Source organism: Protopterus annectens, chromosome 2.part1 (assembly GCF_019279795.1).
Source record: "Protopterus annectens isolate FY-2018-M chromosome 2.part1, PAN1.0, whole genome shotgun sequence".
Lineage (NCBI taxonomy): Eukaryota > Metazoa > Chordata > Ceratodontiformes > Protopteridae > Protopterus > Protopterus annectens.
Window position 1 is genome coordinate 1,379,195,763 of NC_056729.1, and position 15,040 is coordinate 1,379,210,802.

Sequence of the window (15,040 nt, forward strand, 5' to 3'; positions counted from 1 at the left end):
CTTTAAGCAACAACTCGCCGTGCAGAAATAGCAGAGCTCCCAAGCAGGCTTCTCATTAAGAAAAATAAACTGTCCTCGCATGCATTAACACAGGCACACCCCCTTCTGAAAATAAGAACCCAACCTACCCTTTCAAACATCGCAGCAGTCATGTCAAGCCAGGAGCCAGCCAGAAATCCAAGAAAATGCAGCAGTAAGTCCGGAGCTCCGTATCGCAATTGCATTCTAGTTTCTTTGTAGAGATATTGCCAAACAATCATTCTAAACACATCTAACAGTGTTAATCATAATTGCTCACAATAATTGAGTGCAGGCTGCAGCCAAAAGATAATGTTTCCCCGCTCTCCATTTGAACAGCCTGGCCTGGAATGCAAGCTCAATTCCGACAGGCTGGAACCACTGACGTAGCTGACGTCATCACGCACGTGATGACGTTAGTTCAAAAATGGAAAAAAAAAATAAAAATAAAAAATAGCTGAGAAAAACTCGGAAATGAAGGGGTGCCACTCAGGAATCGTGGCACCCCATTATTTGGACCCCAAAACTCGGTAAAAACCGAGTAATTCGGGACAGTTGAGAGGTATGATTATGACTAGTGTATGATAGATCTTATACTAAAACTATTAAGTCTGTATTGAAGACATTAAATGTAGCTCTGTTATAAGATATATAACTGTTGTCTACAATAAAAGCTTCTTAGACTATTCAAGGAAGACAACATGTACCAAACGTCATTCAAATAATTGCTGGACCATCAAAGGAAGGTACAAAGTTAGTATGGGTGGTATGTGGGAAGAATTGCTTGATCATATGATCATAGGAAGTTACTAGGCTATTGGCCCGAGGCACTTATAAGCCTAGCCAAGAGTTTAGCCCATGTTTAGACAAGTCAGCACCCAAAGCTCCTGTCCAGCAGGGACACAGGTGGAATCCCAGGGGTGTATTTTCTGTTTCCCATCCAGTTATCCAGGTCTAAAATAAAATTGCAAAGAAGCTGGCCACACAGCTGGTAAAGACAGGTTTAGTTAGCTATTGTCATGGAAGAACTGGCATATTCGTACACTTTTCTGGAACTGTGTAGTTCCCATTATGACATAAGACTCAGAGAAGCTGTTTTTATTTTCCTGGATACTCTTTACAAAAGCCAGAGCTTACACAATGCACATGACTGTCATAAGCTGTTACTCGATCATCTCCTTTCAAAGCATCATGGAATATATGCAGATTATAAATGCAAATGAAAAGGTTTTATCTCAATGGAAAAAAGCATTATTTTCAGGCAATGGAATTTCTGAAAAATGTCTTTGTTTTTTTTTTTTTTTTTTATTAATATTATTTGTGAGCTTTTTAACAATTACAAAGTGTGTTTTTTTATTCATTCACTGCTTACCCTCTTAACCTATTTCAGGGTAATCGGTAGTCAAAACCTATCCCAGCACACAGTGTATGCAAGGTAGAGGATTTTAGCCTGAATGGAACACCAACCCCTCACAAGATGTATATATACACACAAACACACACACACACACACACACACACACACACATACACACACATACACACACACACACACACACACACACACACACACACACACACACACACACACACACACACACACACACACACATACATACATACCTAGTGATAGTTTGGTAGTTTCAGGGAGCACCATCCTGAGGATTAGTAAGGAATCTTAGCAATCTTGGTACAATCTTGTTAATGGTAGTGTTTTCTGCGATGTGAACATTTCTGATTCAGAGACTCATTAGCCACAATGAGAAAAGAGCTTATTATTGGCTAGTTTGCATGGCTCTAAACAGCCATTAACTACCACAAGTGCAGATCAGTACTTTCTTGCATTACTTAACAATGGCTGCCACATTGTGTTAGCACAGGCACCCTCCCTCAGTCATGTTTCCACACACAAACACATAGTAAAAGACATACTGGCACACTCATTACATACCTCATGCCTATCCTTGTTGTCAGAACATCCGTAATATCTAGTTTTTCCCCTAGTCTGGTAATGCATGGATGACTACGGCTGTTTCACACTTCACATCCTTCAGTAAATGCATGCTAGTGCAAAAGCTATTATCACAGTATCTTTCTGCATTTGTAGGGGGAATACTTACAATTCCTTCATAATTTTGTAACATCATTACTTTCAGTTTTTATCCTGATGTCTTGCACTATAAGTTTGAGAGATATAGCTTCATAGGTACTTACCAGGCTAATGACCCTTGAGGACCTTCAGAAGCATAGCCATACATTCCCAGTAAGTTTCTAGCCCTGGTATTTTAGTATGGTGGTATAGTATTTTATAAATCTTGGTGAAGAGTAGGAAGAACAAAGCCATACATACTAAAATCCCCCTGATCGATCTAAACGGGCAGTGAGGGTTAGTTAATGCTTCAAGGACTAAATTTGAAGAAAAATAGCTTCTCATTCAAAGAACAACCACAAAGCTTTCTACAGCTATGTCCATAACCTCAGGGGAAATAAATACACAACAATGCACTGAACGTATTGTAAATGGTATCACCCACACTGAACCGTAAGCTACTACCAACCTTTTTGCTGACAGGCTCAGCTCCTATTTCTCCCCAAGCAGTCCAATGGAAATACCGCATACCACAATCTCCCCAACCATTGCCAGGGAAAAGGTCATCAAGGCACTTTCCAAGGCCAAAAACATTGCATCGATGGGCCTCGATAACATCCCAGGATGTTTAATAAACAGCATGAAACATGACCTTTCTGCTCCACTTGAATCACCTTTCAGCTGGAGCCTTCGGTCAGGTTTTGTGGCCAAGGAATGGAAGATGGCTACAGTCATTCCCCTGCACAAAACAGGTTCAGCCACTGGTTTGGGTAACTACAGGCCCATACGTCTTATCAGCCTGATATGTAAGGCCATGGAAAGAATCATCATGCACATGATAAATGAGGACATGGTAACCTCCAAACACTGGAGTCATTACAGTTTGGCTTTGTTAAAAGAAGGTCATGCCTATTAAATGTGGTGGACTTTTTTGAGAAAGTCAACAAAGCACTGAATAAAGGTAAGACTGTGCACACAGGTTACCTCAACCTGGCTGAGGCTTTTGATATAATACCCTACTCAGGCATTATAGACAAGCTCAGTAATTTAGGTATAAACCCTTTTATCACCTGCTGGATAGCAAACTGGCTCATTGATAGGACCCAGCAGGTCAAAATAGTGAAGTTCCCCAGATCTTTTTTGGCATCTGTTTCTCTGAAATGGAAGTAAATGCTGAAGCTTTATGGCTGACTAAGTTTGCAGACAATTGCAAGCTGGGGGTTACCATCAAATCCCTTACAGATACAAGCATTCTTCAAGAAGTTCTATCTATAATAATAAATGGTGCCAAAGCCATGTTCTTAAACTCAATGCTAAGAAATGCATAATTGTACCTTTTGGGAAGTCAACCATCTGAGCTAATTACCATGTTGATAATACACCCCTAAGAGTCGACTAGGTATTCTGGGGTCTGAGTACGCACATGACCACAGTGGTGAGGAAATTATTTTATGTCGTGCAACTTATAGGTAAGGACATGGCATCTAGGCCCAAAGATGTCATTATCTCACAGTGCTCAGCCGTTATCAAACCAGTCATAGTGTACAATGCTCCCTTTGGTATGTAACTGACTAGGCACATACAGCAGCTAGAGCAACCTCAGAGGTTCCTTACAAAAAGAATACAAGGCATAACAGACCTGCCTTATGCAGAGTGCCTTAAAGTCCTTTCCTCATCTCATTCTCCTATAGATTTCTGAGTGGCGATCTATGCCTGGCTTACAAAGCATCCACAAACCCTGCACTTATTAATCTCTTACATATTTGTAAGTCAAAAGTACCAGAAATACAAGGTCTGGGGACCTGAATTTTGTCTGTGACTTAAACAGAACATGCTGGAGAGACAGATATGTGTCCCAGAGGCTGTCCCTCCCATGGAAGAGGCTTCCCATCCATGTGAACCGAGTTCGTCTATTACCTAGTTTAAGCTCAACCTAAACCATTGGATGGGGAATAGGAAATTTACATTGGGCCTGGCAATGGACAGAGATAGCTTATAAATGCCTGGTTCTCAATCTCCTATTTAGATACAGGACATCATTATTCTTTCAAGAAACATGGCTAGGCTTAATAAGGCACCCCAGATTGTGAGCCTAGTAACAATCTATGAATCTATGATTAACCCAGAACCCCTTTATATTAAGAGCACAGATAACCCAGGAGCAGGCAGACATTTACATGTTACTCATGTCCATAACAAGAGTGCCAATCCAGGGGTTAACTTGTGTTTCCCATCAACTCATCTACATTACAATAGAGTAACATACTTACTGTGCTTTATATGGAGAAGAAGACAATTCAAGAGAAGTGGTATTCTCTGTGAGACATATCTATCTGTCCAGCATGTTCTATTTAAGTTGAAGAAGAGACTAAGATCTGTTGAGTGGGAGTTTCTGCCACTATTGGACTTGTGGATCTGTAGTCGATCTGAAAGCTTGGGGTTGGTAGAGGCTCTGTAACTGAGACGGACATTGCCCTCAGTAGCCTATGTGATACCAAATGGAGGGACAGGACTTTGAGATGATCAGTGTAGCTTTTGTAATTTAGATCCATGATTTTCTTAGAAAGCATTGCTGTCACTTGAGCTGTGTCAAGTGTTTGGAGAAGTACTTACCAAAAGAGGTATTATACTCAATGATAAGTCTAATGGAATGGTCACCTCCCTGGACATAGATGCCATATCCTTACTAATAAGCTCTGCAATGACAAAGGACTTCCTTACAACCGTGGATACATGGTGATTGAATTACAGCTGATTTTCCCCATGGATTCCCAGGTTCTTCTCTACTGGGTCAATTTTCAGGAGTCTGTTGTCGATGTGATAGTTACTGCGAATGCATTATCACTACCATTTCTTGTTCCTCTCCCTCATAAGTTACAAACTGTTGTAGGCATTGTAGAATACCAGAGGTCATAAATATATATATATATATATATATATATATATATATATATATATATATATTAAAAAAAAAACTACTGAACTAACTTATAACTAAGTGCTACAGGTTATTGCTGGGGTGTTGTGTTTCAAGGGGGCAGGGTTCAAGTCCCTTTCCCCTTACTTTGTACATGATATTTTTCCCCACTTATTTATATTTAGCATGCTGTACCTGCTGGCAGGGAAGACTAATGTCACCTGGGTAGGTGGGAGGGTTCAAGGTTTTATTTCTTTTTAGTGCCTTTTAAGGCACACTATGTATCCTTGGTGTGTCATGGCTCCCCACATCACCTTTTTTTTTTTTACATATGTGCACACCATATAGAGTATCCTGTTATCTAGTGTTCCCCAAACCCACATTGTGTTTAAGTGTCTTTCAAGCACATTATGTAGAGTAATCCCTGGTGGCTAGTAGCTTGCTCCAATCCCTGATCTATTTAAGTGCCACTCACAGGTTTAAAGAGGTATCCCTGGTGGCTAGTGGTTCCCCGCACTCAGTTTTGCAGGCTCTCTCTGCCTGTTAGCCTAAGGGTGTGAGGAAGTATAATAACCACCTCATGCATATGCAGACACACGCACACACACACACACACACACACACACACACACACACACACACACACACACACACACACACACACACACACACACACACATGTACACGCACACACACCCACAGACAAACACATTAAAAAAACAGAATCAGCTAAGGGTAAACCAAACCAATAGCAAGTAAAAAAACACACAGAGACATGTCACAGGCTGTAATACAGTTATTATTGAGCTTTCATCCTCAAGAAACAGATGAAGTCATAGACAGGAGCTAGACAGACAAAGAATCAAGACAGATTTAAAGCATGCTGTTTCATGCAGAGGGTGGGAAGACCCTGAAATATTCAACAAAATGGGAACTGTAGACTGTTTGCCAGCCATGACACAGATGCATCCAGGAGTACACAACATGAAGCAAGAGCTTAATATTTTTGATATCTAGAGTGTAGCCTAACTGGTTACTTAAGAAACTTATATGAGACAATTGTTATTTAGAAGAGCAATACATAAAACACAACAAAGTATGAAACAGTTGGCAAATACACAATATATTCAAACATTTACAGTTAGCATTATTTGCACATTACTTACATTACTGAATAAAATATTTTCGACTGGAAACAGATTGCCTGCCTTGCTTGGATTACTTTCAAATACTTAGTAATGCTATGCAATTACATATTTTCTATTAGACTGCGGTGGTGGTGCTGCGGTAGCGTTGTCGCCTTACAGTTAGACGTTGCCCATTCGATTCTCAGTTAGAGCATCTTCTGTGTGGCGACATGTATGAATGGGCGTTCCTTCATTGAAGGTTGTGCATTAGGCCTGGCAAGCCAGCACGTAAAAATCTACTGCCAATCATTAGCAGACCGGAGTTCCGCTTTGGCGACCCCTAACCGGGAAAAGCCGAAAGACACAACATTTTTTGTTTTGTTTGTTTTTGACTCGACAAGTTTAAGTTCGCTACTTCTACTACTACTGTCTGATCTGATTAATATACAGTGATTAACTAGAGATATATGGACTGAAAATCTTCCACACACACAGATTTCTTAAACTGCTTTATTATGTACACATTAACACATCATGTTATAGCACAGTTTACAGATGAAGAAAGCCTAGTAAGTTGTACAGCAAATTAAAGTCCAGCTGCAGAAGTAAATGAATGGGTTTACTCAGCATGTTGAAAGCAGGTGTAGATAGCTTCATTATGTAAATATTCAAAGCTGATTTGAAGGCCTCCATACCAGTTGTGTAGAAATGATGCTGCTAAAATTGTTTAAAAGATCATGTTTAAGTTTCTGCTATTTTTGCTTGTTTTTGCAGGTCAGAAGAAACAGACAGATGAACATTTGGCTTTGACAGTTCTTCACCATTGGGAGGAGATACCTCGTGCTGGCTGTAAACTGGTAACTGAACATGTGGAGACCAGGCCCTTGCTGAATCCTGAAAAGCCAGGAATAGAACAGGTTCCATTTCTACTTTTTTGCTAATTTTCTTTCTCTCTGTAAAATCCACTTTATAGAAGATTTACATTTCTAATTTATATGTGATTTATTTTGAAGGTCAGTATAAAGCAAAATTCTCATAAAATTATAATCAAAGTCTTTCAATAATACGAGTCATGGAATAGTACAAATGAGAGAACTGAAGATCCTCCATACCCCCCCCCCATATTACTCTTAACTATGTTGTGAGCCCATAGCTTAACCGCAGAAGATTTTGTCTACAGTCTAATATGAGGTTCCAGTCTTGCAGCAATAATTAAATCTAAGATATTAATCACTAATATATTAAAAGAGGTATCTTTTCACAGAACTTTATATTGTTGGCTTACATCCTAGAAGGGGACAAAACCTGGCATAATTTCTCATTTTCCACTGTTATTATTGTCTATATTACGTACATAAAGTTACAGGGAAATGTAAAATGAAACATGGACAAGCAAAGTATAAAAGCCACATTGCAAAAAAGGTATGTTTTTCAACCCTTAATTTTTCTGTCAGGGAATCACAGTGGCGGATTTAGGCATGGGCACAGGGGCACACACTGGTCCCTTTTTAGACTTGCATTTCAAAAAAAAAAAAAAAAACAGGTTTTACAGAGAATCTTGTCATCAATGCGCGTAATACTGTACATCAAAGATGTGATTGGAGGGTGCAGTAAGATGACTTTTTTTAAAACGTTCCTCTAACTGCATCTCCATTGTATTTAGGCACATTGGTGAAAGCTGTGATAATCGTTGTGAGTAAAAGTTTATTTAGTTAACCTTCCGTCTATTCAAGACAATTTAAAACCAGCCAGACAAAAGACTTTGAAACTGCTCTTCCAGTGGAAGTGATATGCATTGAGGTAAATTTGCTAATTTTCATTGAAGTACCGCTCCAAAGAAGTGGTACAGTTGAGAGAGTGCTGCATTTGGTGCGCTTATAGCATAATTATCATGCAGAGTCTTTGTTGTGATTTTGCAGTATTGTTTTTTTGTTTTTTTTTTTTTTTTTGTCCCTAATTGGTTGAGAGTTATGCTTCCCTTGGCAAATATAAAGCACACTTTTCATTGCGATATAGTCATGGAGCTGTCCCTATTAATTGTAATTCCACTGTAAATTAATATTAGATTGGACTTTTCTTTATAAGGCATCAAATTTCCTTTTTAAACTTGTAATTTCCTTCTCCATTTCTTTTAATGCAACTCCTTCTCACAAGGGATTTCTCTGATAAATGTGGACTATGTTCTTTTCTTTCAGTGTTACTACCTTGCTTTCGTTTCCTTCTCATCCACATAACAGTTTTATGATGTCGGTAAAACAGCATACATACCAAGATCTCTCTCACTCACTCACTCACTCACTCACTCACTCACTCACTCACTCACTCACTCACTCACTCACTTACTCACTCACGCACACTTATGGCTGGCATTCCTCAGTTTGGAGATGGAAGGCTGAGGGCTATGATTCCTATGCATCAGCTTATTCCGACTATGTTTTTACAACCATGCAGTTCTTTTACTGATTTATGTGGTAAGTTGCCATAGAGGGCACGATTCTTAAAACAATACCTGAAAATCAGAAGAAAATAAGTTATGCTAGTACATTTCAAAACAAACAATACAGTCACGTGTGAAGCTTGGAATTTTTACATCTTTAGTTGAAGGAATGAAGCCAAAACTGCAAAGCTCTATAGTGAACTGTGTTCTGTCCTTTTCAAATGCCAGCCACGGATTTTTAAAAAATTGTGGTAAACCATCCACAGCTTCATTGGAGTAGCCTACAGGGGTGTAGAGCTTATAAATTTTTAAGCCTGTATGGTATTTCTGGTTGCCATTATATATAACCTGCTGTCGATATGCGTGCTATAACACTTGTATTTGACATCTGCTGGGCATATAAACCCAGAGCTGCATCTCCCTCTTTCTTTCATGTCAACAAGAGTTTTCTATTCCTCATTCAAAGACTGCCATCCAAGTTTCCTCTCCTGATATATCTCCTAGTAACATTTCATCTTGGACATCCTCAGAGTTCCTCACTGCTGTAACACTATTAACCATCGTAACTGCAGGCATTTCTGAAAACTTCACGGAGCTTTTTTCTTTTGCAGACAATTTTTAAGTCTGCACCAGACATATATAACATTACAAATCATTAAATTAAATCAGCTGCATTAATTTCCAAAATTATAACTTATTTGCAAAAAGAATTTGAGAATAAACTGGAGCAGTCTGATTTCTCTCTTCCATGGTATTACTTGAAGGCCAGTTATGTTTCTTCTTCTAGCAGACCTTCCAAGTTAAGTGTCACTGTAAACATCTATGCCATGAATAATGCACTATTTAAAGAAGTGAACAGAAGTGCACTCCATTGTTTCTATTGACAAGTAAAGTTTGATGTAGGCTTCACGTGTGTAGTTGATGGAAAGAAAGCTTTGATTCTGGTTTAAGAAAGTGGAATACGGAACCTAGTAAAGCTTAGCAGTCATGTTGCTCCGAGAGCTATAAACCAGGGTAGGAGTTCTGTTCACTTTACTGGCAGTCGATCACTATTTTGTGAGTGCTGAACAATCAAGAGTGTAAAAGTTCGATTCCCAACTAGGGCCTTGTTTACGTACCATTATGGGGGAGGGTGGTATGGAAATAAGAGGAGCTGGGTATAGTCACAGTGGAAACTCAAAGTGGGACTCAGAGGAATAAGATAGATAGATACCATAGTCATGCACATGAGAAGGGAAAAGCGGGGGAGGGGGATCTGGTGTACATTGATATATTGCCCTGGGAACCTGCTGGCTCAGTGCCAGGTAGTAACTCACAATGGGTAGGGGTCCTAAAGTTTATGTCTAGGTGCTAGTTTGGGTTACAGTGTAGCTCATTAAGTGAAGAATCATGTGTATTTTAAAGTTAAGTAATCTCTTTTTTAGATTGTGACTAATGGTTGGCAGTGAGTATACCAATGCTATTTTTGGGATGGTACTGCGGTGTTTTGTATCTGTTTGATCTCAAAGTGTACCCCAGATGTGCTTGTATCCTTTTTGTTTATTTTGCATATTATAACACTTATATTTTTTTCTTGAAGTAATGAAGACCTCAACTTTTGAGATTGTGTTTCCTTATTGTATTGTAATGACATTGGCAGATCTTTGTGCTAGAGTTTGTTGGAGGAAGGGAATACCTTGTGAGTTCTGTATTTAGACTTTCTTTGTAATTTACTATGTTAAATTTGGTGTTTGTATGGTTAAAACTTATAATTTTCTTCTTACTGTTTCCATTTATTTGCGTTTTGTGTTTATGAATACTGATTCCAAATGTGTTGTAAATCCTCTACCGTTTATGCAATTTACTGTACCGCATTGTTTCCCATTGCATGAAGTGGACTTCTTCATTAGTTTAACTGTCACTTTTCAGTTTTTAGTTGTCATCGCCACCTTTCCAATCACAACAGTAATTTGTTATCAGAGTAAGATTATTTATTTTGTATCAGTTTCGCCTTTCCTTTAATTGATTGTTCCATGATTTGTCTAAAATCTCTACATTTTTTCATGTTGGATTCTAGTTATAACAGTATCAGTGACAATGATTTTTTTGCATTGAAAAGTAATGAATTTTAAATGTTGATTGAAGTGCTGATTGGGGGCATCCCACTGGTCATATGTCTTTTGCGGATATACTGACCTGCCCTCGTTTTTATGTAATAGAATCATATAGGGTATGTCTGTCCAAGTTTGGTACAAGATATGGTTCAATGTCTTGCCTTGCCCTGATAATTGACTGGAACAGGCTTCACGGCACATTGAAGACTGGTATGTCCAGTTGAGTTAACTCATTTCACCACACTTTGGATATTTTGATGTTAATTGTAGTTAGATTCTGTTCAACACTTTGCCCCATAGATTCCTATGGTTTGCAATAATTTCTGCTCTCACACTCTGTTCAGAAAAAAAGTATTCCTTTCATTCATTATCCTGTCTGGAAGAATTAGATCTTCACACCCTCTCATAGTCACTTGTGGTTTCCACACCCATCTCTTTTTGTTTACATGCATCATTTTCCTTGAACTCTATATCTAAAACTGAATGCAAACAGCATCAATTACCAATACGGCACTCCTTTTAATTTTGCTCACTAACAGATATTAATTTTAGAGTGTCATGCCTTTCATATCTCATGTTTCTGATTTTATATTCTTGCACCATTTATCTATACTTGTTCTTTTTTTCATTTTGCCTTCTTAATATTTCCATTTGTTTTCCATTTTAACTTTTTTATTGTCCCCCTCATTTATTTTTGCAATATTTTTATGTAACGAAGAAGGACCTATACAATTCAACTAGTTATCTTCTTGTGTATAGCACAGAAGGTGAGTATTTTTAGTAAAAGTATTATTTTATTAGAAACCAGGATCTGTCCTACTTAATAGGTTCATAGATATAAAAATCTTATTCTTCAGACCAGTAGTTTTTTGTTTTGTCATGCTGAACTACTGCCCTCTATGCGCCTAAAGTGTTTTGATCCTCCTTAAGGGATTGGAAAATGACTTTGGGTGCCCCTAAAATAAGTATACTGCAGTCTATTTTAAAATGTAGCATATTTTGTTTAGTAGTTGAGGTGTCAAATTGGAATTGTTAGAATGGCTTTCTTCTTCCTTTTTTTTTTTTTTTGCTGCATGAGTCACCCCCCCCCCCCGCAACAAATCAAAACATGTTTAACTACCTTACTTTTCTCCCTTCCTCGGTGGTACAGCAGTAGTGTTGTTACCTCACAGCAAGAGGTTCTTCCGTTCGATTTTCGGCTTGGGAGTGCCTTCTGTGTGGAGTCTGCATGTCCTCCCCGCGGTTGGGTAGTGTTCAAAAGACATGTGTGCGTAAATGGGCGTGCTTTTGTTGAAGGTTGGGTGTCGAGCTGGCACCTTGGCATTTCGTAAAAAATCTACTGCCAATCATTAGCGGACCAGAGTTCCGCTGTGGCGACCCCTTACTGGGAAAAAGCCGAAAGACAAACAACAACTTTTCTCCCAGTTTGCAAAAAAAGATCACATTGCTGATTTGATAGATGCCACTACATAACCAAGTTGTTCTTACACCTCCCCCCATGAATTACAGCAAACTTTTGAGTTTTCTCCTCTTTAGCTTGATTTGTTTGTGAGGGCATACTATGTATGGATCCGCCACATAACGCATGCACTCAAGTCACTCCACAACAGGTACACATATGACTCTCTCATTGTCCATGTTGGAGTGAATGACTTGAGACATGTCATTCAAAGGGGATCCGGTATCTGTCTCCCTGGGATGACATGATCGACAAACCACAATGCTTTGCAAGAGATGGTTTGCAACTGTCACCCCTGAGATTCAGGTTACTGGTTAAGGCTCTTGCCACCCCATATAGTGCCTTTTTTAGATAAGGTTCAAAGGACAAAACTAGCAAAATCTGAAGGTAGTGCTACTCAATGCTAGAAGTCTGCTTTGTGAGACCAGATGGGTGGAGAGACATACAGCCTTTGATGACTTCTGTCGTCTCTATGAAGCACTTCTTCACTGTTTAGACAATATTATGAATAGCAGAGGACCACATTGGGATGGAAAAACTTTGACAGATGCCAGTGGACTTTACAGTTCAATTACTAAGTCATGCGTTATTGTTTCTTTCCAGTCAGCAAGGTTCTTGTTTGGCTTTACTAAGCCCCTTAGCAAACCTCTGCAAGGATCGTCACAAGACATACTCTATGCATATGAGCAAGTTAGCTATGTATTTGCCAAGCTGCAGGCTATTCATGCAGACAATGAGCATGGGTTTAGGAATATCTTCAGAGATATGTCAGAAATGAGGAGCTTCTGCAGTAAGGCTGAATTACCCCTTCCACATTTCTGTAACAAACAAACTATGAGGAACAATGTTGATGGAGAGACTTCAGAAGTGTACTGGAGAAGAGAAATTTTTATTCCTTTTCTGGATCACTTTATTCATGAACTTTCCAGCTGATTCACTACAATGGCATCAACAGCTATTCAAGGATTTACACTTATTCCATCAAACTTGAATAGCTTGACATTAGAAAGAGAGAATTCACTCAAAACTTTTTTTGAGTTGCCTTCACCGACAACATTCCACCAAGAGCTCAGACTGTTGAAAAGGACATGGGAAGCTTTATAGTCAGTTCTGCACTGCCAAATGACTTGAAGCAGACATATTCACAAACAAATGTCAACATGTTCCCAAACATTTAATTCATATTAAATACCCTCTTGCTCACTCCAGTCACAACTGCTGGATTAGAGAGAGCTAATTTAGCCTTAAAACTGATATAGTCTGAACTCCGGAGTACTATGGGACAAGAGTGCCTTAACAGTTTAGTGCTGCTATTCATGCATAGAGACATCCCCATAGACTATTCTTCGGTAACTGATTTATTTGCAGAAAGACACCCAAGAAGAATGCTACTTACTAATCCACTTAATTAAGAATTAGAACATTAGTATGACTGAAATTTGTGACAAGTACTACAGTACAGCATGGGAAAACAGAGGACATCAAAAAATGCTTAGTGTTACACTCACAAAGCAAAGATTTGGTAAAGAGACTGACTTGCTCTGCACTCATGCATAGTTTTCTATGCATCTTTTGATGGTATAACAGTGACTGTTTATCATGGGAAGCAGTGTGCTGTTTTATGCTGCTTGCATCAGTCATAACAGCTGAGGATAGCTACATGAGAGGCTGTGCTGGACAATGGAGATTTGCACTCATTTCATGGATGGTAACAGGGAACAAAATATTTACAAAGAGTTCAGCATCTAGAAAAATGTGTGTAAGGTGAGAAAACCAGTGATTTACAATATCTTGCCTTTTTGAAGAGACATGAAGTTTTAGAAAAATATCAAGGTTTACAAAATTGCTAAATGACTGACTTTGGACAATGGCTTCAGAAGGAAGAAAGAAGACAAAATCCCAATATTAGGATTGATGAAGTGCTGAAAACATTCCTGTCATTACTCCGAGGAACTGTTGCTAAAACAAAAAGTACATAATAATTCTGTGTGATTAAAGGTTTTATAACAGAAAATGACCCTTGATTTCAACCAGTGAAAGAACTCATTTACTCCAAAGGCAATCCAAAGACTCAGAGAATTCAGTGAAGTCACAGCAATACCATCACAGAAGTTATCTACACCACAGGCAACATAGAAAGTAAGAGAAGTACTAGTAGTCAGTCAGAGCACTACCATCACAGCAGCCATCTACTCCACAGGCAACATAGAAACTCCTAGAAGTACCATCACAGAAGTCAGAGTATTACCCTCACAGAAGTAATTTCTCCACAGACAACATAGAAAGTAAGAGAAGTACCATCAGAGAAGTCAGTCAGAGTACTACCATCACAGAAGTCATCTATTCCACAGGCAATATAGAAAGAAAGAGAAGTACTAGTATTCAGTCAGACCACTACCATCACAGCAGCCATCTCCTCCACAGGCAATATAGAAAGTAAGAGAAGCACCAGCAGTCAGTCAGAGCACTACCACCACAGAAGTTGTCTACTCCATAGGCAACATAGAAAGTAAGAGAAGTACCAGCAGCCAGTCAGAGCTCTACCATCACAGAAATCATCTACTCCATAGGCAACATAGAAAGTAAGAGAAGCACCAGCAGCCAGTCAGACCACTACTACCACAGAAGTTGTCTACTCCACAGGCAACAGAGAAAGTAAGAGAAGTACCAGCAGCCAGTCAGAGCTCTACCATCACAGCAGTCATCTACTCCATAGGCAACATAGAAAGTAAGAGAAGGACCAGTAGTCAGTCAGAGCACTACCATCACAGAAGTTGTCTACTCCACAGGCAACAGAGAAAGTAAGAGAAGTGCCAGTAGTGAGAGCACTACCATCACAGAAGTCATCTACTCCATAGGCAACATAGAAAGAGAAGAGCCAGCAGTCAGAGTACTACCAT

The 15,040-nt window shown here is 39.1% G+C and overlaps 1 protein-coding gene across 13 annotated transcripts in view; it reads left to right on the plus strand.

The window, feature by feature from the left end:
- The window catches only part of OTOF (otoferlin), a 2,911,272-nt gene that overhangs the window by 2,691,399 nt on the left and 204,833 nt on the right, over nucleotides 1–15,040 (plus strand). For all 13 annotated transcript variants that reach the window (XM_044062838.1, XM_044062837.1, XM_044062844.1 and 10 more), the window contains one exon: nucleotides 6,926–7,068. In XM_044062838.1, the coding sequence (XP_043918773.1) occupies nucleotides 6,926–7,068 (143 nt within the window). The remainder of the gene's footprint in view (nucleotides 1–6,925; nucleotides 7,069–15,040) is intronic.